A 25,636-nucleotide genomic window follows, 5' to 3' on the forward strand; every position below is an offset into this window, starting at 1 on the left:
TGATGCAAATAAGGCGGCAATATCACCGGGGCATGCCTTTGGGCCAGCTGTGGAGGAGATCCTGCAGCGCTCACACTGAGAACGCGAGGCATCTCAACAAGTGGCCGCGCTGCTCCCTCCCCGTGCTCTGGCACAGGGCAGGTTGAGCCGTTGGCAACGTCCCCAGGCACGTACCATTTACCGATTGGTCTCAGTCCTATCGGCTCTGCTGTGTGACCTGAGGCACCGCCTGCAGTCCACCGCGTCAGCAGGAAATCAGGCCCTCCCGCAAGGCAGGGGGAATGCAGGGCGTGGTGCATTCACGCAACAGCATTTTAGGAGGAGGTTCCAGGGCTGTCACCCTAGGCAGCCGCCTTAGCGTGCTCCGTCCCAACCTTGCAGCCTCAGACCCATCCCATTACAACACACCAGCTGCAATTTTGGTGCACTTGCACCTCAGACTCCTGGGTGCTCGCCACCGTGTACACCAGTTACGCACTACAATTCAGCATGGGGCCTCCTCTCTTCCGAGGAGTCACGAAATACATCCGTGACAGACCCTCTCCAGGTCTCGGCACTTCAGCAGGAAGTGGCTGCCTTGCTGCACAAGCGAGCCATTCGTCTGGTAGACCCCATCTCCCACGGAGAGGGATTCTACTCAAGGTACTTCCTTTCGCCCCATCCTAGACCTGAGACTCCTCAACGAGTTTTTGAAGGTAAGGAGGTTCCAAATGCTGACTCACCGTCACATTCTAAAGTCCGTCCAACTTGGGTTGGGGGGCAGTCTGGGAAGGCAGAGGAGTCCGCGGCACCTGGTCGGGCTGTTGGACATCCGTTCACATAAACATGTTGGAGTTGCAGGCTGTTTACCTTGCTCTCCAACACTTTCTCCCGGTGCTCCAAGGGGCACATGTGTTGGTCCACTTCACCCCATGTTCCCACATACATTTGTAGACTACTTTAACTAAGTTAATTCTTTTCTTTTGTTAATTTTTTTCAATCTTCATGGCAACGCATGAAGCTCTCCTCACGATATTCAGAGTTGTTCTTTTCCTAATTACTAGAGACACGGACATTTAAATACCTCCTACCCTAAATTACTATGAATTGAGTAATCTGCATTGGTACGGCTGACTTTTTTTCCTTAATCAGAACAGCATAGCAGCGCATTTCCTGAAAAGTACGGCAAAAGCATTGTGAGGAAAACTGTCATAACTTGTGCATGTAAATGCCATCATTGCCAACTATCTTCTATTATAAATGAACAATTTATTGCTCTATATAAACACATATTATCAATCTGAATTTCTAAAGCAATGCTGATGCTGAAATTGCAATAGAAACGCTTCACTATGTACACACCCCCCCTTGATACAGATGGGGGTTGCAGTAACCAGACTGTACATAACACGGTATCCATGAATTTAGTACCTGAAATGTTAACGAGAAATTTACTTTTGCAACTAAAGGTTTGCTGACCTAAATGGGTTCAACAGTAAAGTTTTGAATAAAATAAGGGAGAAAATCTGTCCCGGGAGTTGTCTGGGAGAAGAAGTGTCCAAAAAACGGGAGAGTCCAGGCAAATAAGGGAGAGTTGACAGGTTGAATCTGACAAAGGAAAATGGCCAATTAGGTTGTATTCGGCTACGGCTATGGAAAGTACCACCAGATTAACAAATATTGAAATCTTGACATTCAGACCGCGGGTGTGCTCCAACAATAAGGAAACAGGTATCAAAATAAGGTTTTATTACATTTCATAATACATTAATACCAATGAATAGTACACTATTTTACATTGAAATGCCACATAAACATACAGTATAAAAAAGCCAAAAAACAAAACAAAAAATCCTTCATTTAGTTTGTTGTAAGGAGCAGGCCATCAAATAACATAATACGTGCGACAGGCAGCATTTGTACATAAAGGAGCTCCAGGGTGAGTAATGGAGGAGATGCCAGGACTGTGGTCCTTCTAGTCTAGTGAACGAATTGAACTTTAGTAATGCGGATGCGACATTCTAAATAAAACTTTGTCATGTCCCCATTTAAACTTATGAGTGACTACACTTGTGTGTCACCTCACTCTGACAATGTCTTTAGAATTCTGTCAAGTGTTTAAATAATAGGACAGGAATCAATTAGGGAAACAGGTGAAACACAGAAAAGTAGATTTTTACTTATATTTTCCTATTTGTTTGCTGTCAGATACCTACCGGTTCCTCTTGTATCCTTCACGTGACAGACACCTATGTTTAGGGAACCACTCTCAATATGACTGGAAGTAGCAAGCACATGCAGATTAGGTATATGAAAGGGCAGCTGTGATTACAGGATATATCGCCAACAAGGCCCTATTTTGAAGCATTCGACAGCAAGAGCACATCTCATTATCAGATACAGCAGACTCTCAGTAGTCCAAACCAGTTGGGACCAGACCCTTTTCAGATTAGTGGTTTGTTTGGAGTATTTTTCAGAATCTGTGTAATACTAAAAATTACTTGTCTCGTCTTTGTTTTATGTTATATATATATATATATATATATATATATATATATATATATTCTCCCAACCTTTTTTTATCAACAGTTTACTTTTTACAGTTGTTATCAGTACACATTTCATTATGATTGCAGGGTTCACATTATTTATGGTCATTTCGGACTACCAGGGTTGGATAGCGAGACAGCATATACTGTACTTCTCTTCATTAGCATTTTTACAATATTATCTTAGAAATACTGTGGTTTAAAATAACAACCCAGTTTAACACATTCAGAATAAAAATGCAAGTAATAATAATGATAAACAATAACAATTGATTATACACATTTTTATAATAAGTTAAAACAAATAAATACTTCGAGCGGATATGCAGCTCTAGATTCTAAAAAAAGAAAAAAGTTTCATAATAAAATATTTACAAATTAAAGTTTTTTTTTTATTCCCCATTAAGAACACTAAAACTCCTACATTCATCATACATTTTCGTATGCATTTCGTCTTTTATTTAGGGTCACTTGAGCCTAATTTTTACAACCCTGTCCTAATTTTTTGCACCCTCTTGTGATTTTTTTTTTGGTCCTTCTGATCCTCAAATTATGTATTGGATTTGAATCAGCATGGCTTCTCTGTTATCATACGATTCAAGCAGTGGGGTTATTCAATTAATCTAAATGACTCAGTGCCACTTAAATCATTAAAAGAAGTTTACTTTTACAGTGTATTTTCTTTAAATGTACAGCAAGTAAAACTGCAGGATTGGAAATATTATAATATTTAAATGCTGTGTGCATTTAGATCAGCCACAGTTTAAAAGAATATTGAGAATGCTGGGTATGCCCAGATAGGTGAAGCTAAAGAAAATGTATTGAAAACGCAAGGGTGATTAAAAACATCCATGAGTTATTTGCTGGTACCAACTGCCTTTGGTCAAAATTTAAGAAACTACATTCAGTCAAAAATACTGCAGCTCCCACCCCTTTTATAAATTTCCCAGATTGTTGTAGCAGAATATATATATATATATATAATTCTGTTATTAGCTGTTGTCTAAATTGCTATTTCAGGTTTTTCACTCCATCTTATTTGTATGATTCTGTATGACACACGTATCCACAATGTTTAGAATTCACATCCTAGCCTTCTATTTAAAGTCCATATGCCACCTATTTCACATTACAATCTGATTATATTTTATTAAACTACATTATAATAATGCTCTCTCTCTCTCTCTCTCTCTCTCTATATATATATATATATATATATAAAATTTATACTTTTGCGCTGTAACTGTAAGAAATGTACAATCGTAAAGCTTGTTTTGAGTGCTTCCGCCAAAAAGCCCTGATTTCGAATCTTGACATCTGTGACGTTACTAGGGGAAAACACGAACCATAAACCATAAACATGCATGTATATGTCTATGGCATAAACAAAATGATCGTAGATACAGGCCTATTTCGCGATGGTTAAACAGTGTCAAAAATACATTTCACATCAGATAGGCGCAAGGGAATGCATTGCATAAAAAAAAGTACTGTATTCCGTGAAAGTAAAATCAATGAGTTTCTCAGTGCACAATGCAATGATCACTTTGGAACACGGAGACTAAAGCTTGTGTTTTTTGGTTTCTGGCGGGTACAAATTTTATTTTTTCTCTTTTGTAAGACACTGGTACACAAGTTCACAAACACACGCTGACCTTTACACAGAATTGTGAGAGTCTGGAACCAACTCCCCAGTAATGTTGTTGAAGCTGACACCCTGGGATCCTTCAAGAAGCTGCTTGATGAGATTCAGGGATTAATAAGCTACTAACAACCAAACGAGCAAGATGGGCCGAATGGCCTCCTCTCGTTTGTAAACTTTATTATGTTCTTATGTTCACAAAGATAGCTGTTCACGAAGACAATCATCAAGTAAGTGACTATTGACAACAGCAGAACAATTTAAAAACCGAAATACTATTTTTTTTTTTTTTACCAGCCTTAAATTAAACAATTCCGTACCGTTTAGTTATCAAAAATCAATTTTTTTAAATAGCTGCATCTATAAGACACTTCATACATAAAATGATTACCATACTTCATATATAAAAATGACTACCATAGATTTTTTTTCTTACCGTGTCTTACCGTGTACTACTACGCTATCCACTGCACATAATCGGTTCTCTGCAAGTGTTGCATTTGTTTTTTCAGACGTCAGATATTATTATTATTATCAATTATTATTATACAATATACCAACTCCAGGGCCCAAAACTACCCAAAGAAAATAAACATGAACACGGCTTTCATATTGCTGACTTAATAAAAACAATAACGTCAGAGTACTATAAACCAGTACAAACACATTCCTCGTGCCAGCGTGGTAATTTTCTCCTGCTGGAGGTTCAAAACAGTTTGGAATCGGGCCTCAAACCACTTATTCTTCCTCCCTACAATGTCTTTCATTACACACCACACCCCGCTGTCCTTATTGTAATATAGACTACTCAAAATGTCGGAGAAATTCGTAATGATCGCTTTCAGTCTGAAGTCATGTATATCTCTGTTCCTGGTATGTGTTCCCCTAGTGACGTCACGCCAACTTCGTGCATCATCGGTGCGTTGTTGGTATTTTCCGGAATTATTGATAGCTTTACATCTCTCAGTGCACTGAAATTGATCATGGAGATCTAACTTCTTGCTCATTGTGAAAGTAAACCAAGTACGACCCCAAAGCCAAAAAATGATTTTCTATGTGAGATATGGACTTTAATGTATTTGCATTTTTTTTAAGTGTTTTTATTTAATGTACTATGCCCTGTATTTCACTGTATTTAATGTATTATGCAATTGTTCCTCACAATCTTGTAAAGTGCTTTGTGATGGCGGTCCACTATGAAAGGTGCTATATAACAAATATTGATTGATTGATAGATAATGCAAAATGTCACATTTTTATTTCTGCTCTGGGTTTTACGCCCTTGTTCATTATTGTTTTTCTGGGAAAATCATTAACTCCAGGCTTTTACTGAAGGCAATTTGACTCTCCAAGCTCTCCATAGAAGTCCACAGTACACCAAGTAAAAAAATAAGAACTTTAATAATGTCGAGTGAACTCATTAAAATAAGCTTATCAAAACTTTGTATTAATTAACTATAGTGATGTTATCACGTCTGAAAACAGACTTTTTAATGCTCACAGGCTACCCCAGACTTTCAGCACATGGGTGGGTGTTCCAGAAAAGGAACAAATCCTCTCCATTTATTTGTCCTGATTTGGCAGTACACCAAAGGTGCCTTTGTCTCCTAATCCAGCTCTGGTCATCCTGGTTTCTTCCTCTGGCAATATATTTGCTTATTCAGGTCTTAAGATGAATATCTTCTCTTTTCTCTCCCTGAAGTTGCTTTTCTAAGCGGTCCAGCTTGGCCAGGTTCTCTTTCAGAAGCTTGCTGCCCGGTGACAGCTGTAAGGCTTTTGAGTAATACATTCGAGCTGACACGTAGTCTCCCTGCAAAGACAAGGCACAACCCATTAGGAAAAAGATGTTAGGAAGAAAGTTTGTAACAGTCACTCTGTACAACTGAGAAGCAGTTGCACTATCCTCCCTAAGGAGATACTACTGGCCCTATTCCTATAGCTAAATAAGTCAGCAAGAGTGACACACAGCAAAAGCAGGGACATCAGAAGTATCAATTTCAAGACCCGGTTTATTGTTGTGAACAATAATGTCAACAAATGAAATATGAACAAAAACCAAAATACAGATGGTTGCATTCTTGCACATAAAGTTATTCATAACACTTTCTGGTCCAAACATCTTTCAAATACTATTTTATTTTAGTATTTCTGCATTCATACCTGGTTCAACACAATGTATTTCTATACATTAAACTTTTAAAAACACAGTACCTTGATGTGCTGGATTCCTCCCATGTTCATCCAGGCTTGTGACTGATCTGGGTTTAATGCCACTGCTTGCTTATAGCTCTGGTATTTATAAAAATATAAATAAAAGACAATGCTGATGACACATGTTGCCAGAATGCTATGACTCTATGCTTATAGAGTGAGGTAAATAGCTTCGTATTTGTGTCAAATCGGACATGAGGTAATCATACCCTATGTCAACCTGACAGACATGAGGTAATCAATTTTGAACTGGAATTATTTGAATACAGTAATCCGTCGCATATCCGACTACGGTGGGAACAGAGTAAGGGTGCATATGAATCCTGTTTTAAATACCATTATACACAGCTGTAACAATTACTACATTCATACAATTACTGTTTTGAGATCCAGCTTTTATTAGGGAGCTCCCCTAAATCCCTTGTTTAGAAAGATAGAGTATTAATGCTTGTGACAGAGTAGCCGTCTGCTGTGTGGGTGCGTGCATTCTCTGCTCAGTGACAGGCAGAAGATCGAGACAGAGTTTGTCGTTGATACGCCCCGCAGGCGATCAGGATTTATTTGCATATCAACACACTGAACAGCTCACGTGACGCTACCAGCAATGGTTGCAAACGCAGCACATACAACACAGTGTACGAAAACTTTGGTAGGCTCTACAATTCCTGAACTAATCTTCTCTGTTCAATAATAAACTAACGTTGCTGAAGAGTTTGATCATGGCGGATAAATGGTTAGAGCAGATATGCGACAGATAACTGTAACTAATACAAAATATGAACCTCTGGAGGGAACCAAGGCATTAAAAGCACATCTTGGTATTTTCATATTTGCAATAATGAGTAGTAACCCAATGATCAATTTCTTGAGTGTGGGTATCCAGGTAACTACATGCAACTGAAAATAAATTAAAATGTTATCTAAACACAACAGCAACTATTGTATTGTCATTTACAGAAACAATCTTCTGGAAATGTTTTGTAAAATCCTGAAAAACAATTTGGGTCACTTATTTTTTCTTTCTAGTTTTGTAATGCTAAAAAAAACATGCCCACAGCCTACGTGCCACAACAATAACGAAAGTGAATCGGTAGGCTTAGTGTTGATAGGAAATAGGCGGAAGTTATAATTCTAAATAGAGCACTTCCTTGTTGATTTCCTGTATCCGGATAGGGATTTTAAATGACCCATTATGAGAAGGTTTCAAAAATAGAGTCAACCCAGCTACGCCTTATTCCATGCAGGCTGTTCTGTAGTATTTCATCTTCCTAGTCTTGACACGTGTATTAAAAAGGTGCAGAGCTTGGTTTGTTTGATTCAGACCAGCCCCTTTACAAACAGTATAGACAGATCACTTTCCCCTTTCAGTGAGTGGTAAAAACAAATCAACGCAATTTAAATGGCAAATTTATCTATATTTAATGAACCAGCTTATCAATGCACTTATCCAATTGCAAATGTTTTATAAAGTAGACAACAAAAACAGATACCTCAAAAGCAAGGTCAAGAAGATTCATTTCTCTCAGTTGGTTTCCTTTTGAAAATAACAGCTCTGCCTTGACCCGGGGATCCTTGTGATTCACCTGGATGGCTTTTTCCAGAGCATCAAGAGCCTACAAAAACAAATAATATTCATCAATCTGAAAACTCCTAGCTCCCTTAGATATTGAGGTTAATTAGGATGCTTTATCTGAAATAATTTAGGCTTAGCTTTGAGGAACCCTAATCATCAGCTGATTCACTTGAACTTCCTTCACAGGACACTTAACCCCTCGTAGACGTTTTCTTATGAGGCTTGCCCCTACCCCTGACTGTTCTCTATGCCCCCAGGGTGCCCTCGGCACCTTTCTATATATGGTTTGGGAATGCCTGGCTGTAGCTTTATTCTGGGAGCAGGTTTCCACTACTTTTTCAACTATATTTGGAAGGGTAGTCCCTTGCTCCGCTCTGGTTCTTTTATTGAACGATGATTCATCTCTTGACTTATCTCCACAGCAGAAATGCATTTTGTTGGCTGGCCTCACTGCAGTGAAGAAAATAGTTGCTCTGCGTTGGCAGCCGCCACATTCCCTTCCCTGGCACCAATGGGTTCTAATGTTCCTCGATATCATTTACTTACAGCTATCTACCGATCCACGGTGCCAAGGAACAGACAATTAATGCCTGGAAATGTATGGTTGATCTTATTAAGCCGTTGTTAAATCCAGACTAATTTAGATCTCTGGGGTCCTTGTGGGGGGTAGTGGGAGGGAGATAGCCACCCGGGAGGGAGGGGGTTTAAAAAAAAAAATGGGGATCTCATTTCTTCTCTTTTTTTCTACTTGTATCTGTATTGTTATTTCTCTATGAGTTCCTCAATAAAAAATAAAAAAAAACATTTGGTCACAAAAAAACATTAATGGGTCTGAAAATTGACTTGTAATCCTCAGTAACCTGTACAAAAATAGGACAAAAACTATTTCATTGGAATTAGCAGGGGTTATTACATGTCAGTGTGACGTAACAAGACACACACACAAACCAAACAAGCCTTTAATCCATGAGAATTATCAATGCATTGGATCCTATTCCTAAAATATTAATCATGCAGTGAAAGAAGCTACAAAATCAAATCAAAGCAACAAGTTATGACATCTTCTCCAAAACAAAGAGTAGTATGGAAAGAGCTACACTGTAATACATTGAATATAACAATTATGTAATGATAGTACTTGCTCATAGTTATGCACCTTTTACTAATACGGCAATGTAATGCAGAATCTCAAATGTGACACAAAATTGCGGGTCAGTCTTGTATTGGGCACTTTTATAACACCACAGACCACAGACTTACCATAACATTCACACCATTCTTTACCTGCTTAAATCCCCACACAATAGTATCTCTTTATTTTGGGCTGTGGCAACCCACTGTTTACTGTGGTTTTGATTAACCATACTGCATAACAACCAAAGAGAGTCCCAACATTGTTTATAGCCTTAATCTAATTTAATAGTTGAGTTCATAATGGGCCCTGACAAATGCAGAAAAAGAAGTGTGAGTAGGGATAGAAATACAATGCACCTAATTTAATCATTTTAAGTAGAACATCAATACTAGCTAGGTCATGAAGGGTAAGACTGGATATTAATTAAATTAGTAGCTTTTCTCCATTAGTTATAGCCCTGCCAGTGGATATGGTGTCTTTAGATAAAATTATCACTTCCGGTTATCTCAGCTAAATGAATACTGATGGTATTACTGAGTACAGTAAGTGGTAAATAATTGCAGAAATACCACAGCAATAATAGCCTAGCTGCCTCAGGATTGAGGGGTTACTATTGCAGACAGAAAGGAGAGTGAGAATGAAAGTGTTGACTCTTGAAGGCAGGCTGGAGCTAAAGGGCAATCCACGACTGTGAAGTAAGTGTCTTTCATGGAAACACAAGAACAAAAGATGCTTTGCACAGCCTCTCAAAAGACTTCTTTATGTACCTCATTATGACTTCCCCTCTTGTTGTGAATTGCAGATAAGAGCCGATAACATTCAATACAGGCCAAGTTCTTGGATATGATCTCAAGAGTCATCTTCTCTGCTTCTTTGGTTCGACCAGCCATAGCCAAGACCTGGGCCTAGAAAACACATGCATGTTCAATCAATCAATCTTTATTTTTATATAGCACCTTTCACGATAGATCAATAAAGGGTAAGAAAACATTAAGATATACAAGATTATACAAATGTGTTTTTAATCTAGTTTTAAAAGGCAGCTACAGTGGGAGCTTTCCTTACAGGGCTAGACAGGTCGTTCCATAATTTAGGGCTTTATAGCTGAATGCTCTACCACCTGTGTTTTACTTCAGAATTTTGGTAATAGTAACTAACCTGGCAACCTAGGAACATATGGGGTTAAAAGATGATCATTTAAGTAAGATTGGGCAAGGCCATTTAAAGCCTTATAGGTTAAAAACAGTGCCTTAAAATCGAACCTAAACCGGACAGGACGCCAGTGCAAAGAGGCTAGCACAGGGGTAATGTGTTCTTGTCTTAGTCCCTGTTAAAACTTTAACAGCAGCATTTTGAACATTGCAGACGAGAAATAACAAGTCTACGAGTACCAGAGAATAGGGCATTGCAGTAATCAATTCTTAAAGATACAAAAGCATGCATCAGTTTCTCAGCATCTGGTCAGGAAAGAATATTTTTGAATCTGGCGATATTTCTTAGATGAAAGAAATAGATTTTGGTAATATTTCTAATGTGTGGTTGTGACAGAGAAAGAATAAATCTTGGTTATAAATCTCCCTCCTGACCTGTGAGGGTACTGTGTAAAGGGAACAGAGTACACCGGACTGGATGGTCAGACAATTCATTTCAAGGGTTAGGTGGAAGTCGGCCATCTAGAAAGGGGGCGGAGCTATGGTACACCAAGTCATCGCTCCCGAGGGAAAGCAATGTGGCAAACACAGATTGGAGGAGAAACGGTTGCACTCGCTAACCAAGGGGGCGTGACTGACGGTACAAAAGGGGACGTGGCTAGGTGATCTATTCCTTTTGTTATGGTTAAGCTGAACTGAGAAAGGAGTGCTATGAGTTACTGTGAGTGTTTTGTTTGTTATTGTCATGTCTAAAATCTACTTGTTTGTTCTTATTCGATGGCTAACATGATCCGGAGCTGTTGCTAAAAGCCAGCACTAAACCCGGACAACACTTCACAACTGTGCATGAATAAATTGTATTTTACCACAAGCACGTTAGCACTCACTCTGGACTTGTGTGTGTGTGTGTGTGTGTGTGTGTCTTTGTGTGTGTTCGATTGTGTTTATTCTTTCGAACTGTGTATTTTTATTTCGGGACAGCAACCCTTTGTTGAGAGACAAACACATTGCTGTGCCCCAGATTATTCTTTGTGGTCACCAGACCAGGATTTTAAATAAACATATTGTTTGGACCGTGAACTTTGTTGTCTGTCTTCTGTTTCGTAATCACATCACCACTACACCTGTGCACTGCAAACCACTTTGCCACAGTGGTTCAAAAGAAAGATCTGGATCAAAGATCACTCCTAAGTTTCTAATTTCCACTCTAAATTCAGGAGAGAAGCCGTCAAGGACGAAATCAGACAAACGTATATTACAGTATTTTGTTGTTTCTGAGATCCCAGAATCATCACCTCTGAGTTTAAGATTAAAACATTTTTAAACATCCAATTTTTTATGTCAGCAAGACAGGTATTCCAAATATTTGCAGCAGAGGTGTCACCCTGTTTGAGAGATATAGATATAATTGGGTATCGTCAGCGTAACAATGAAAATTAACTCCATGTCTACGAATAATGTTTCCCAAAGGTAGCTGTGGCAAAGCGCACCGCCCCTGTGTGCATTTGTGTTATGTGTTGCGTGTTGCGTGTGTAAATGTTGGTGTATAGATTGGTACACGGGATATAAACGGGTCTGTGTTTCACGTGTATTTAAAAAGTGTAGATTTGTATTTAGGCACGGGATTGCACATCACGCACGTGCATTTAAAATATAATATGTGAGCACGGGGTTGCACAGAATTAATTCACGTGCTGGGATTCAAGTGAATAATTAATTAGTAATTGAATCCCAGCACAACAGTATATATAGAGACACGTAGCACTCAGTCAGGGTTAGGTGTTCAGTGAGTGGAGAACGGGATTGGAGACGGAGGTAATAATAATAAGAAGAAGAATAGTTAAGTGTTTTGTACTCACCGTGTTTGTTTGTCTCCGTGCACCGTTTGTTAAGTGTTTAGTCGTTTTGTCTGTCTGTTTATTTTGGCGTCAAGTGCCGTGTCCAGTGTTTTTGTGTTTCAAACCTTTTATTTTCTGTTTATTAAATGCTGAGCGCGATCACGCGCCCAGCTTATACCAAACCACATCTCTCTGTTTATTGTGTTCCTGTTTCTGGTCTGACGCCACCCACTCCGGCCGTCTTTGTGACAGTAGCATATACAAAGAAAACAAAATTGGGCCAAGAATCGAGCCCTGTGGGACCCCACATGTAACCTTTGACAAAAAAGAGTCTCCTCAATTGTAACAAATTAGGATAGATAGGATTAAAACCAAGACAGGACACTACCTGACAATCCCACCATATTTTTAAGGCAATCAGTTAAAAGAGAATGATCAATAGTGTCGAATGCAGCTCTTAAATCTAGTAATATAAGAACCGAAAGTGAGCCCATGTCCGAGGATAACAACACATCATTTACCACTTGAATACGTGCTGTCTCAGTGCTATGAGAAGGCCTAAACCCAGACTAAAATGTCTCATACAGTATATGTTATGAACTCCCAGAAATGTGTTGAGTTGCTCAGCCACTACTCTTTCTGAGACTTTAGACAAAAATGGGAGATTAGAAATAGGCCTGTAGTTGTTAAGAACATTGGGATCTAAGGTGGGTTTCTTGAGCAGAGGTTTTAATAACTTAAGAACAGTAGCTGATGAAAGAGAACTGTTAACAAAACAGTACACCTTCGCTATAACGTCCTTCATTATAAGGAACCTTCGGCTATAACGAACCTGGTCCCTGGACCCCAAATAAAAAAAAAAGATAATATTGTAACGTATGTGAGGTGTGTGACGTGCAGGAACGCTTGGAGTAGGAGGGGCTGTGTTTCATATCGGTCAAACAGCCTATGGGCGACAGGCACGGAACACAGGACCTGTTGGTGATTGGCCGTGGAGTGGGACTAGGCGGGACTAACTAAAGACCAGTGACAGGGGGAGTGTTTGCTGTTGTTGTGAAGCAGAGAGAGAAGTGAATAAACAGAAACAGAATTAAAAGAAAAAAAACTTGAAGATTTGATTCACTTTTCATGTCAAACATTTCATGTCGGGTTGATTTGGCATAAAAGCTCAGTTTGGGATTCTTGCATATTCAATTAAGATCTGGTGCACTTAAAAACGATTCATGTCAGATTGATTTTGAATAAACGTTTAGCTTCAAATCAGGATTTCTGCTTTTGTACTGCGTTTTAATTCTTTAATGAATTGGATAAAGCAATTACTTTTATTCACAATCACCTCATTAACTAACTCCAACAGTTTATCATTAATTTGGATTGTCCTTTCACTGTAACAAACCCCTCGATAAAACGAACAAAAGGCCCAACAGGTTCGTTATAGCGAGGGTGTACTGTATTCAAAACTGCAGTGTTTATTTTGGGGAATACTTCTTTAAAAAGTGTAGTGGGAATAAGGTCCAACGCACATGTTATGGGTTTCATCTTTTTAACTATAGTAACCAGATCCAGTTCACAAAGCAAGGAAAAATGCTCTAAAGTTTGTAAAGTTTGTCTGGGTGCTGGAGGACCAAAGGTAAGAGTATCATTATTATTGTTAGATTATCTAAATTTGGTACGCAGTTAGGTATCTGATTTCTAATGTCAGTGACTTTCTTGTTAAAGTGATTCATAAATTCATCACAGCATTGACGAGCACTTGATAGAACAGACTCTGAATGTGGATTTGTTAATTTTCCTATAGACTGAAAGAGACAATCTAGGATTGTTCTTGTTTGTTTCAATAAGACTTGAATAAACTGATTGGGATTAAACACTTTGTGATGTTTGCTATTAAGAACAGTAAATATTGTTTTTATTTATTTTTTCCACTTACAATCTATGTTAAACCACAATTTAGCTCTTAAAGGGTAATAGAACAGGCCTCTTAACTGTACATCACACCTCTGCAATGCAAATACCTGAACAAAATATACCGTCCAAATCCGACTCAGTAATGGAACCGGAGTTTACAGTACACATTTCATCTGTCAGGTAATCCTTAATAGGACTCACCAATGCCAGCCAGATCTCACTGTTGTCTGGCTGAAGTGCAGCAGCCTCTCTATAGACCTGTAGCGCTTCTTCATATCTCCCAGTGTTATAGTAGAGTGCCCCAAGGGGGGTCAATATTTCAACCTTACGAGTGATCTGTGAAGCTCTGAAAAGCAAAAGAGGAGGCAGAAATGAGAGAAATTGTATATCATCGTATTAATAAGAGGTGTTAACGGAATTCATTATTGAGAACATTTTGGTTTAACCCTTTGCGGTCCAATGTCGGACCAGGTCCGACATTACAATTTTCCCTTTCCAGTCCAATGTCGGACCCTGTCCGACATCATCAAAAAGACATCTCTAGTTGTTTTTTCTCCGAAAAAAAACATTCAATGGCCGAGTGAGACCACAGAGATAACACGGCCATAAACAAACAAGATAGCTGCTTCTGCATCCAGTGCTCAAAGAATATCACAGAGATGTTATAGTAATAAAATAATGACTTGGATCGCATTATTGAGGAGTTTGGTGGTAAAACGAGTGATCAGGAGATGATTTATCAGTATGCACGACTATGAAGAGGTATGTGAAAAATACAGCGAACAAGGGGTGGGGAGGGGCTGGAGATGCAGTACTGAGTATCCTGTTGATATGCAGTGCCTTTTAAACCTGTTTTACAGTGAAATAAATAATTTTAAACAGCGCTTCTAAAATAAACTGCGCGTGTGAAAATAAATTGGACCTGACGCACCTGAGACACGCTGAATAAATGGACCGCAAAGGGTTAAAGTTGCAAATTCAACCATTCTGTCCTGAAATAAGGAAGGGTATTTGTTTTACTAGATGCATAATGTAAAGGAACTTGCAACTCTTTGATCTAATAGTTTATAAACAAGAAGTAAAGTGTACACAGTACTCTACTGTATATAAAAGGTGCTGTAACTTAACATAGAGAATAACTGAAAAGAGCTGTGTATCAAATGCGAAGATGAAAAATGTGTACTGTAAAGCGTACGCACTTCTTGTACCAGGCTTCAGCCTCTTTGTTCTGATTGGAGGATCGAAGCAGTCTTCCCAGGTTCACCATAGCTACATAATGTGTGGGTTTGAGCCTAATGGCTTGCTGGTAATGTGTGGCTGCTCTATCCCCATCTCCTGGAAGAAATAAATGTTAAATGCATAAATGTTTTATTACAAGAGAGTTTGTTACATGAACCATTACATATAAAACACAGCCAAGAGGTCTGTTGCGCTGATTTGAAATAGGTACACTTTGCTTACTCTGATGTTTTGAATGTGATGTCTTATAAAAAGTAATAAGCACAGTGCACAACAAACAGATGCCAACACTGCCAAATGAATTTCCTGATTTTTTATTTTGTCACTCAAGACTATTAAACAGCAATGCACAATCGCCCCCTCATTACCTACCGGTGTCCACCAAAAAAACCCCATAGTTATTATGCAGATCAGAACTGTCTGGGCAGTTTTCAATTCCACCCAGGTATATTTTATTTGCTTCTTCAAATCGTTTCTGAAAAAAAAAAGAAAAGAAAAAAAGGAACATTTACAGCTACCAGCGCCCTGTTAATACCAGCTCCACAACCCCAATGCTTTTCAAAGTCTGTTCTCTGCTCAGAACTAAATACATCTCTGTTCCATGAAAGCTCCCCAACAGATGGAGGCTGGCTCTGAGAGATTGTGCGGCTCCTGATTGTATTATGCTGTAAACTAAACTCAACAGAGACAAACTGAAGAGTTTAAATCACCTCAGGGTAAACAATAACAATTCATGTTTTACTAGTAGCAGCATCTATCCACACAGGACCATGGATACATTTGTATTGTTGTGTATGCGGCTATAAACATTTGAATAGTTACACACATAAATGTGTAGCACCTGCAATGCACTCTTCGATGTAATGTAATATAATATATCATTTGCAGAAAATCTACTTATTTCCAGAAAGTTGTCCCCATAAATCATTCTAAAGTCATGAATTCTGTTTGATATGCAACAATTAAATGAAAGTGCAGAAAACTAATTACAAAAAAGAATCTAGTGTGGAATCACTTTCGAAAGTGTATTTTTTTTTCTGCCATGCATTCATTCAAGTCGAACGGTGCTTAATTTGTGCCGGGGCATTTCGCTACAGGAAAAGACGAGAGAGCAAGCCCTGGCAAAGGTGTACAAGAGTGTAGCTGGAAAATACATCCAGAGGCTAAAAAATAAACATGAAGTCTGAAATTACTGTCATATTTTTCTTTCCTCTTTTGTGCTCCTGCGGTTGCTTTTAATTTCTTTGCATACTACTACTTTGTATAGGATGTGGAATATGTGACTGTAAACTTGTTATGATTTTGAATGTGAAATTCCAGTTCCAAATTGCCACTGCTTACATCCTGCCACCTCTCTCTGTACAAATTAAGCACTCATAGTACTAGTTACATAAAAAGAATACTCCTTGAATGGTCCTGGTGTGTTGTGTTCATCTCTCTCTTCTTTTCTCTCTATATATACATTTAGATAGTACATGTAGTAGACCCTGATATCAATATGATTTGAAGCTCTTTTTGGTGCTTTGCCAATAATCTCTTTGTGGCAAACGAGGAACATACTCCAGAAACTGGAATAAAAGGGATGTTGGCAATCTATCAGTGTCTACAAGAGTGGCTGTTTTTAATGTAAAAGGCTCTGTAGTGTTGCTTATCTCCCTTGGTCACAAATACGCCAGATAGCAAGGGATGTTTTTAAAATCATCCTCATCTCAAAATGCCAGACTGTTTCAAACTATAAATTTACTGGACCTTGCTGTCTATACCCTTATTGCAACTGCAATGTAATATTCCCTTCAGGTGTAACATCACAGATTCAAGGTTGTCCAAGAAGACATACAGCAAAAGTAAAACAATTACACTACTTCCATCATGTTGGAATCAGTTACAACTATAGGACAGCTATAATAATGGTAATGTGCCACATGGAAACCTATGTATTTGCACTGGCCCTGGTGCTGTTGCAATGCAGTAGCAGCAATTTAAACTGTACAAACTGCTTGTGAATTTGATGTAATTGGGTAAAGTATTCCATGTATTGTTTAAAGACCCAGAGAGAAACAATTTAGTATGCAATGATCAGCATGAGAGTTTTCTCTTTCAAGGGTAGTTACAGATGTAACTACTGTGTTTTTTGTACCATCTCTGTGGAACCATTAAGCAAAAGGTTTATGTACAGCATTGAGTGGAATATATTTCTGTTTAGCATGAGTGCAGCTGCTGCAATTTCTCCAGTCGATATCCTGAATATTCCATGGCCATGATGTTAAAATACTAAATGTCAAACAATTTAATTGATAACAGGATGAAGCATAAGTCAATTTAGTCAGTTTATCTCTCTGCCTGACTTCTGTTTAGATATTACATTTCTATGGTGAGAATTAGCTTGTGATCTCCAAAGTTTATTCACTATGAAGTATTCAGAAACAGGGGTAGAGAAAGGGAAATGAGGGGGCAGGATGTAATCTTAGTTAATGAATAAAATATAGGAAGACTGTGTGTGGATTACCCCAAAGGCATTTACTAGACTTTTAAATCCACTGTGTTATGCTACCCAGTTCCCCTCAGTTTAATTTAAGTGGCTATACTGCTGCATGGTCTTCTGCTCCACTTCTGGAAATTGAATGTGGCTGCCTACCTGCTCAGCAAATAATGAAGCAAGACTAGAATAGGCATCTGCAAACTGGGGACCAAATTGAATGGAATCTCTCAGCAGCTGCTCAGCCTCCGTCTCCTTCCCCTGGGATCTGTAACCATAAAAATGTATTGACTGTACACGCAGGGAAAGGTATTGATTCAGACCTAATAGTGAGAGTTTACATCAATTTAACAAAATCAATACAGGAAGACTTATATGAAGTTCAGAACAGATGAAGCAGTCAATTGAGAGTGATTGAAGTATGTGTGATTACACAACAAATTACAGAATCTATTTATGACATATTTAGAGATATTTATGCATATACAGTTCAGTTCATAAACCACCCATACAATTTATTAGAAATGACAATGTAAGACACTAAATAGACCCTGGATGCTTGTTTATTTTTTTGATGACTTGGGTTAGGTTGAGCATCAGAAAACATACATCCTGCCCCTTTACCGGCATTTTCTGACAATGTTCTTCTTGGCAGATGCTGTTTTATGTGCTGCCGTCTATTTCTGTACAGCGCATATAACAAGGAGCCATTTGGTTGTGGTCATGCTAGTTTCAATTGGGCAGGTATGAAGAAACGGGACCAGACACAAGCTGGAGTGCATAAAAGTCTGATTAGTAAACAGACACCAAGGTATTATATTTTAGTGTAAAACTAAAAAAGGATTGAGATACACTGCAGTTTTATGATTAAAATATGTTGTGCTTCAATAATATTGAGTATTTGGTCAAATGCGAGCTGGTCAATGTTGATCTATGATTCACATATGCTTTACAGTGCACTATGGCAAGGTAACCCCCATGGGACATGTGTTGCATTGGTTTAATTTGAAGTCTGGTTTTTTTTTGTTTTTTTTTTATCCATTATAAAACTTACATTAACCAGACTTCATATATCTGTGTCTGTTTCATAATTTAAGGTAATTAATCAACCATTATTATTTGTCTCATTGTGTGACAAATATAAAACCTGGATAGGCTATGCATTAATTAGGTCAGAAATATGTGATTGCACTTGATTAATCTGTGCTAGCACAGAGTTAAAAAAAAAAATGGTGAAACATTTTTCAGCCCAGACTACAGTATAGCGCGTGGTTAAGGGAAGCAGTGGATACAGCGGTGCACAGTTGTTTTCCAATATAAACCACAGGCAACAGGAACTTAGCTGTGATCATCAATCTCGTTTCAAGAAGCAGGGGCATATGTCAGATTCAAAAACCTTTAACCAGAAGTGGGCCATCAAGATACACTTTCATATTTTTTTTAATACAAAGTAAAGCTGTTTTCCATTCTATTCTGTATCAAAACAGACCACAGACAGTGGCTTAGATTGTGATCATGTTTAACTGCTAATACTTTAAGTTTCCAGTCTTTAAATGATTTGTCCCAATTTATAAATATGTATCATTCCAAAGGGCCCGGTAACATATTCTGCTAATTTAAGGTTGCAGGAAATGCAATAACGTGAAAAACACATCAGATTATCAATAATATTTATTTAGGAGGATATTTTCCAATTACACTGATGAATTTAATAGCCAAGATGTGTATTCCTTAGGAGGTAAAAGTTCTACATTGTAGCGCTATTATTAAATATATACAGAATATTGTGTAGGTGCTGTATGATACATGCTGAAATCCACCCCACCAGAGGTGAGAGCAGCTTTGGGTCTCGCTGATGATAGTTAGGTATTGTTTAACCATTTGAATGTCTGTGAGGGTCTTTTGTCAATATCAGGGTCTTATATATATATATATATATATATATATATATATATATATATATATATATATATATATATATATATATATATATATATATATATATATATATATATATTGCATTTGAATTACAGCATGAATGAATGTTCTGTTTGATCCTATTTTGATATGTTGGTAAGCGATTATACACAAGATGCACTTTGCCTTTCTTCCCATATCTTGACCGCTTGCCTATTAAATATCCTGGTATCCCTAAATAGATTCCCCCCCCCCCCCCCCCCCCCCCTTTTTTTTCCAAACAAACTAGCAGGGGTGATTAATTACTTTTTTGAGTCACTGTATATACTACCACTTGAGGGCAGACAGAAATTTGGGGAATGAATTGATAGTAACTGAAAGAAATCTCACAAACCGTCATTCTTCAGCAGAGAATGCTATATACAGCTGGATCAAGATCTAATCATCTCTGATTAAAAGGTACATAAGGACCTTTTATTTTATTGTGTTACATGTTCCCATGTGTTGCTATAACTGTTTACATAAGGTGTGTGTATTGTTATACATATATTTTTAAAATTTTGACCACTTTTTTAAACTTTTAAATTGCATTCCCTACCTCAAGATGGCTTCACATGCACCCGCATGGACCTCTCAGAACTACATTTCCCATCATCCTCCTGCTCACATAAGTAACTGAGGTCCTTATCTACCCTTTAAGATAACATGCAGGATACAACCAATCGAGGGCAGTGCAACATAAAAACGCCTTTTATCTTTGAATACAATTGGAAAACAGGTATTATTGGTACTGGTTACAAGCATTTCCAAGGTGTTACTTTGCAAAAAGCAAACTGCACATGTTTCTCTTTTCAAAGACAGTATATTCCTTTAAAAGATGGGACTGAATAAGATCTGTATCTTATGATAATGTTATCTAGGGAAAATGCACCAAGTTCTCATTATGGGAATAACCTTGCCACAGTAATGACTAGAATTAAAGTACCAATTCTTAATAAGATTATTAGAATATAAGTGAGAAATCTCTCTGCAGAAAAATAAGGCACAGAATGATGACGTATAAAACGAAAGCTGTAGGTCTTACTGGAAGATAAAGGAACATGAATGACCTGGAGAGGTCATTCAGGCAATAACATTATCCTGTGTACGTTTTCTTCTTAAATCTAAAATGAGGACAATATGTATGGGAGTTTGCTTTTAAATCTGAAGTGCCTAATTCAATTAGCCGTAGGGCAATTATAAATATGAACTTGCTAAGCTTTCATTTGTTGGCCAGCAAGCAAATATAATAGACATTTTTAAGAGTGTTACATTTAAAACAACAAAAAAAAAACAGGGAAACTTAATATTGAGGGTAAAGTGCATGCGGATAAATAAATGTACTGTTTTGGTTTTAGAACGGGTGAATTTATGGGTGCAATGGTTTGTAAATTGTGATTTGAAGGTGGTGGTTTGTTGTTATTACTTTATGTATTGTTTGGGATTATTTGTTGGGATTGTTGTAAAGTTAAAGTGTGGTCTGGCAGAGGTGGTGTTAACAGCTCGTCTCTGCCAGACAGCTTGTGAGAATGCGTGGTCAGCAGTCAGTGATTATTGACAAAGTGACTGTCGACCACGCTAATATAAAAACACTGTGCAGAATGTGACCATCTCCAGGTGGATTGATTCATTTAATTTCTAATCTGGAGATGGTCACATGTATAAAAAAACGCAGCTTTTGTTGTTTGGGGTGTGGGTGTTCAAGGAGAAGGAACGTGAGTGAGCGGAAACTGGAAGAGAATAAAACAAAAGTAAAAAGAGAGGAAAACAAACAAATGCTATGCGTGCTGGAAGGACCAGCACAATAGTGTTACAGGATCAGTGAAGGCGACTGCCCAGCCTGACCTAAGTATTATATTGTTTTATGTGTTTGAGACTTTGTTTTGTTTAAACCTTTTATTTGGCTCGGTGAGCTGTGTATTTTTGTTTTTTGGATAAATACACGTGCACCAGCGCTTACAATCCCGCAAGTACCTGCCTCTGTGTCAGCGTCCTGGTCTGGGGACATCATCTTTACTCTGCTGTCCTGTCACACTGTACTGTTACGTATAGCCAGGATTATGACACATGCTGTATAATAAATGGCTCACTCACTGTATAATAGCCTACTTTAAAATGCAATATAGCACTTTAATTTATATTGTTGCATGAGCTTACATTCAAAACTAACCAGCTGACTTGAATTACTCTTTTTGAAATTATTTGATTGTCATAGTTATTGCCTGGATATTTATAATATTGAACATTTGTCTTTAGCTACAGTAGAATGAGATTTTGAACTAAAGAACAAACATGCAACACAAACAGTTTCTGAGAAAGACAATGGTGTTCCTGCTACCCATAGTGACAACGCAGTAGAGGGTTGAAGGGTGACATTTAAATCCCCACTAACTGTGCTTCCTTGCTGAGAAGGAATTATCATTTCAGAGTAAATATATGCCTCCTGGCAGCTTCTAAAGCTGTGCATGATAACTACTCATTTATATTCTGTACAGACTGGGTTATCTTTTGAGAGGCAAACAAATTGGAATCTAATGAACTAAAAGTTTGTTAAATAATGCAAATATTTATAACTATTTAATAAAAGAAAAGAAAAAAGAAAGAACTCTACCATTCAACTACTGAAAAATTGTGGTACTGTATCTATGCTAATAATGACTGCCATTTTTGTTTATGTCTTATAAAAACTGATAGTTTTTTCTGTTGTTTTTTTTCAAAGTAACAATTTTTGCCCTATTTTTTATATCTTCGGTTTTTTTTTCAGTATTTTAATGGTGTCTCAAGTTAATTCAGAAGACTTATTGCCATGTACTACGTTCTGGACTGCTTTATTTCAAAAGAAAGAAAAAATGATTTTGTACTGTAGTACATTAGAAATCTTTGTGTCACAGTACAACCAAAATAATAATATTTGATATTTAATTTAATTATATTTTATTAAGTCTACTCCTTATTTTGCCATCTTTCTTAGAGATTGCTCTACGGTTTCATTAACAACTGGATAAACTTACTTAAGGAGATTCCCGAGGTTGAATAGTGCCCGGTTGTGCTGTGTGTTTATCTGCAGAGCCTGTCTGTAGTACAGCTCTGCCTCCATTGGGTCTGTAGTTAGGGTTCCCAGGTTATTCAGCGCACTCGCATGGCGTGGGTACAGTCTATAAGAAACAGGATGAAAAATTCATCACTTCTACATCCAATCATATATAACAGATAGTGTCGTGTTAAAGGTTACATAAGGACCTTTTTATTTTATTGTGTTACATGTTCCCATGTGTTGCTACAACTGTTTAAGTAAGGTGTGTGTATTGTTTTAATATTTTTTTTTACATTTTGACCACTTTTTAACATTTTTAAATTGCATTCCCTGCCTCAAGATGGCTTCACATGTACCTCCATGTACCTCTCAGAACATTTCCTATCATCCTCCTGCTCACTGGTAAATCCATCTCAGTTACATATGAGGGCAGGAGGATGATAGGAAATGTAGTTCTGAGCAGTCCATGTGGGTACATGTGAAGCCATCTTGAGGCAGGGAATGCAATTTAAAAGTTTAAAAAAGAGGTCAAAATGTAAAAAGAAAATAAGTAAAACAATACACACACCTTACGTAAAACAGTTATAACAAGACATGGGAACATGTAACACAATAAAATAAAATATACCCTATAAGAAATGCAGAACAGACTTGGTGTTGAAGCTGGGCCAGTCACCTTTACTCATGTAATCCATTTCACCCCTAAAGTATTAGAAAAAAAGCTCTTGGAATCGTTCGATGCAAAGTTTTGTTGAAGCATTGAAGCTCAATCTGATGAAGCTGGAAGAAGGGTAAAGTGTTATTTTCTGGAATATTGCGGGCACTTTGCAAAAGGACCATACGGTCGGCTGGAAATAAATAAGCTAAATGCATGGCTGAAATCGTGGTGCATACAGGAAGGCTTCACCTTCCTTGAACATTGGACCACACTCTACAACAAGGACTATCTATATAGGCGGGATGGACTGCACTTAAATAAAACGGGAACCAATCTACTCGGAGAAAGGATCCTTGAGGAGGTTCAGAAGCATTTAAAACTAGAAAGGAAGGGGGAAGAAATCAACAAAAAACAGAAGGGAGACCACATCAAAATAGGGGCAACAACTCAGGTAAGATAGCCATTAAATGTATTTATTTAAAATGCTAGAAGTCTCAAAAACAAAATGTTAGAACTTGAAGCTACTGCAGTAACACGTAACTACGATGTGGTAGGTGTTACAGAAACTTGGTTACCCGAGGGTGATGGAGACGAATATAATATTAGTGGGTATACAGACAGGACAGAAGAGGCGAAGGGGTAGCCCTATACATAAAAAATAGTCTTGAAGCCCGGGTTTTAAATCTGGAAGAAAAAAACAATGCAGAATCAATATGGGTCAGAATAATGGAAAAAAATTCAAAGGGCATAATAATAGGGGCGTGCTATAGACCGCCAAATTCAGATACCGAGCAAAATAATATACAATGACATTATAAATGCGTGTAGCAAAGGAGAAGCCATACTAATGGGGGAATTTCAACTTCCCCCATATAAAATGGGAAAACCCAGTGAGGAACATGACAGCTGAAACTGAAATGGTAGAAATGACAAATGACTGCGTCCTAACGCAATTTGTCAAGGCACCAACTAGAGGGGGGGGCCATGCCTTGATATAGTCTTTTCAAATAATGACAGAATAACCAAAACAGAGGTCAGAGAACCATTGTCAAACTCAGATCACAACATGGTCTCATTTGAAGTGGTTTTAAAACATAAAAAAGTAATGACTAAAGCTAAGGTTTACCATTTTAAAAAGGCAAACTATAAAGGAATGAAACAGAGACTAACAGAAGTAAATTGGAGTAAAATAGAGAAAACACCCACAGAGAAAGGATGGCTATTTTTAAAAAATGTAGTACTAGAGGCACAAAACAAATACATAGACAAAAGTAGACAAATCAAAATCTAAAACAAAATGGCCAAAATGGTTTAATAGATCAATTCAAAAAAATATTAAGAGAAAAAAGGCATTTTACACAGCGTTTAAAAGGATCCAACAACAAAGTACACAGAAAGAGTACTTGAAACTGCAAGCGCAAGTCATAAAGGAAGTTAGAAAGGCCAAGAGAGAGACAGAAACGAACATTGCCAAGTAGGCTAAAACCAATTCCAAAAAGTTTTTCCAATATTATAACAACAAACGAACATTCAAGGAGGAAGTAAAGTGTCTAAGAGATACAAAAGGCAACATCATAGATGAAGAGAAAAAAATAGCAAATATATTAAATGATTACTTTTCACAAGTTTTTATAAACGTGTTAAAGGGACTAGGAGCTCTTAAAATAAACAAATCCCCTGGGTCGGATGAGATCCTCCCAATAGTACTCAAAGAAATGAAAGAAGTTATTTACAAACCGCTAACTAAGATCATGCAACAGTCTCTTGAGACAGGGGTTGTACCGACAGACTGGAGAATTGCAAACATAATACTGATCCACAAAAAAGGAGACAAAACGGAACCAGGTAACTACAGACCAATAAGCCTGACTTCTATTATATGTAAACTTATGGAAACTATAATAAGATCCAAAATGGAAAATTTTCTATATGGTAACAGTATCCTGGGAGACAGTCAGCATAGTTTTAGGAAAGGGAGATCATGTCTAACTAATCTGCTTGATTTTTTTGAGGATGCAACATCGACAAGGGATAATTGCAAAGCATATGACATGGTTTATTTAGATTTCCTGAAAGCTTTTGACAAAGTCCTGCATAAAAGATTAATTCTCAAACTGAACGCAGTAGGGATTCAAGGAAATGCATGTACATGGATTAGGGAGTGGTTAACATGTAGAAAACAGAAAGTACTGATTAGAGGAGAAACCTCAAAATGGAGCAAGGTAACCAGTGGAGGCACTTTTTTACATAGAGAAGTGTGGGAGTCTGGAACTCCCCAGTAATGTTG

At 37.7% G+C, this 25,636-nt stretch overlaps 1 protein-coding gene across 1 annotated transcript in view; it reads right to left on the minus strand.

The window, feature by feature from the left end:
* Nucleotides 1-1,713: 1,713 nt before the first annotated feature.
* LOC117419655 (protein O-mannosyl-transferase TMTC1) overlaps nucleotides 1,714-25,636 on the minus strand; it is an 88,167-nt gene continuing 64,244 nt past the window's right edge. The window contains exons 11-19 of the mRNA XM_034032637.3: nucleotides 22,669-22,812; nucleotides 17,861-17,969; nucleotides 15,598-15,700; nucleotides 15,186-15,321; nucleotides 14,188-14,332; nucleotides 9,857-9,994; nucleotides 7,872-7,994; nucleotides 6,382-6,459; nucleotides 1,714-5,980 (exon numbers count right to left, since the gene is read on the minus strand). Of these exons, the coding sequence (XP_033888528.1) occupies nucleotides 5,831-5,980; nucleotides 6,382-6,459; nucleotides 7,872-7,994; nucleotides 9,857-9,994; nucleotides 14,188-14,332; nucleotides 15,186-15,321; nucleotides 15,598-15,700; nucleotides 17,861-17,969; nucleotides 22,669-22,812 (1,126 nt within the window). The 3' untranslated portion in view covers nucleotides 1,714-5,830. The remainder of the gene's footprint in view (nucleotides 5,981-6,381; nucleotides 6,460-7,871; nucleotides 7,995-9,856; nucleotides 9,995-14,187; nucleotides 14,333-15,185; nucleotides 15,322-15,597; nucleotides 15,701-17,860; nucleotides 17,970-22,668; nucleotides 22,813-25,636) is intronic.

This window comes from Acipenser ruthenus, chromosome 14 (assembly GCF_902713425.1).
Source record: "Acipenser ruthenus chromosome 14, fAciRut3.2 maternal haplotype, whole genome shotgun sequence".
NCBI lineage: Eukaryota > Metazoa > Chordata > Actinopteri > Acipenseriformes > Acipenseridae > Acipenser > Acipenser ruthenus.